Here is a 1,565-nt window from a genome sequence, read left to right on the forward strand (position 1 = left end):
GCTTTTTTTTTCATTAGTTATAAACTTGTGATGCTTTCCAGTCAACAATGGTATTGAAACAGCCAGTCATGGACGCAAACGTGCTCGTACTGCAGACCATACAGCAACCTCACGGCGGTGGTTCCCTTGGCAAGACAAGGTTGTAAGTAGTCTGCTCCCCCAATATGTTCTTCTAGCGTACCATCTACATTATATCACTTATACAGAGATGTACCCTGGATATATTAATGCATTTACCCCGCTCAGTTTTCTCGCAGAAACAACTTGATCTGTTTCTCTGGCTGCTCAAAGTCAATGATGTGGATGATTTCCCATCAGTCAAGGCCATGCAAAGTCTTAATTCCGCTTTGCAGAAGTGCTGTGGCATTGGGACTATTGCTTACAAAGGAGCGCTGGGGCATCATTACCATGTAAACAACCTTGCTCATATTATATCTTGGGTAATTCTAACCTCATCTTTTTGAGCATGACACGACATTCCTATCCTTTTAACAGGAGATGTCAAACCCCAAGGTTAGGCCCCACTTACACTTCTACCCCGAAGGCAGTGCATTATGGCTCTCAGAGGCTTGACAGGGTTTGCGCTGGCTGCGTGAAGTTCCAGATGAGCAGCTCACACCTATGGCACGGCTCAACAGCCACAATTATTACATACACAAACCTGCAATGCTCTCGGATGGCTGTGTATGTATCCCCTTCCGCTGGTTTTATCGTACTCAGAATGACCATCCAATAATGTTTGCCCGGTGCTGGGCCATGGAACCTGTAGACACAGACCACCAGCGTAGTTGGAAGGTCATCAAATGTGATGATTATGTGGTTTCGCAGAATGAGTTCCTCATGAATTTCCCGCAGCTTTGTCAGAATGTGAAGCGATATGATCTTCCTGACCCCAGGCTTCTCTCTGATACATTAAAAAACGAGATTGTTTCCCCAACAACATATTAATTATTTTATTTTTCAGCCATTGTAGACTCCAAGACATCCTCAACTTCCAAGTGGGCATTTACAGATCTCAATGTTGGGAATCAATGGCGTGCACTGTTGAAAGGGCACAAAGTGCTCAGTTTTCCAATATGGATGTACTGTGATGACACGTCCGGTAATATGTCCAAGAAATGGAATGAACATAACAGTTTTCTGTTTATTCCTGCAGGTCTTCCACAATCCGAGGCCCAACAAGAATACAATGTACACTTTTGTGTACATCCAACTTAGCACCTCCACTGGAGATGCTGGATGGTATTGTTGGCCAGCTCAAGCATGTCAACTTTTTTTTACTTTAAAATACCTGGACTAACAGTATCAACTTTCTAGCAATGCACAAAAAAGTGGTGTTTGGTCATGGGACTCTCAAACAAATGAGCCAGTCCTTCTTCTACCCTTCGTACTTGCTCTGTTGGGAGACAATCCTATGCAGAGTGAATTTGCTTGCCACATAGGACTGCATGGAAAACTTTTTTGTCGTGCATGCTGGGTCAAAGGAATTGATGCTGGTACCAACATCCTTGAGTCAGCAGGCCAGCGTGTCCACCAAGAAAGCAATGGAGCCAAAAGTGATGCAG

The 1,565-nt window shown here is 44.2% G+C and overlaps 1 protein-coding gene across 1 annotated transcript in view; it reads left to right on the plus strand.

Annotated features, from left to right (window-relative positions):
* The window catches only part of SERLADRAFT_412260 (uncharacterized protein), a gene marked incomplete at both ends in the record, with an annotated part of 3,123 nt that overhangs the window by 626 nt on the left and 932 nt on the right, over positions 1 to 1,565 (plus strand). The window contains 8 exons of the mRNA XM_007324840.1: positions 42 to 142; positions 209 to 410; positions 496 to 513; positions 577 to 684; positions 721 to 805; positions 965 to 1,102; positions 1,157 to 1,191; positions 1,443 to 1,556. Of these exons, the coding sequence (XP_007324902.1) occupies positions 42 to 142; positions 209 to 410; positions 496 to 513; positions 577 to 684; positions 721 to 805; positions 965 to 1,102; positions 1,157 to 1,191; positions 1,443 to 1,556 (801 nt within the window). The remainder of the gene's footprint in view (positions 1 to 41; positions 143 to 208; positions 411 to 495; positions 514 to 576; positions 685 to 720; positions 806 to 964; positions 1,103 to 1,156; positions 1,192 to 1,442; positions 1,557 to 1,565) is intronic.

The sequence above is a fragment of the Serpula lacrymans genome (genome assembly GCF_000218685.1).
Source record: "Serpula lacrymans var. lacrymans S7.9 unplaced genomic scaffold SERLAscaffold_51, whole genome shotgun sequence".
Taxonomy (NCBI): Eukaryota; Fungi; Basidiomycota; class Agaricomycetes; order Boletales; family Serpulaceae; genus Serpula; species Serpula lacrymans.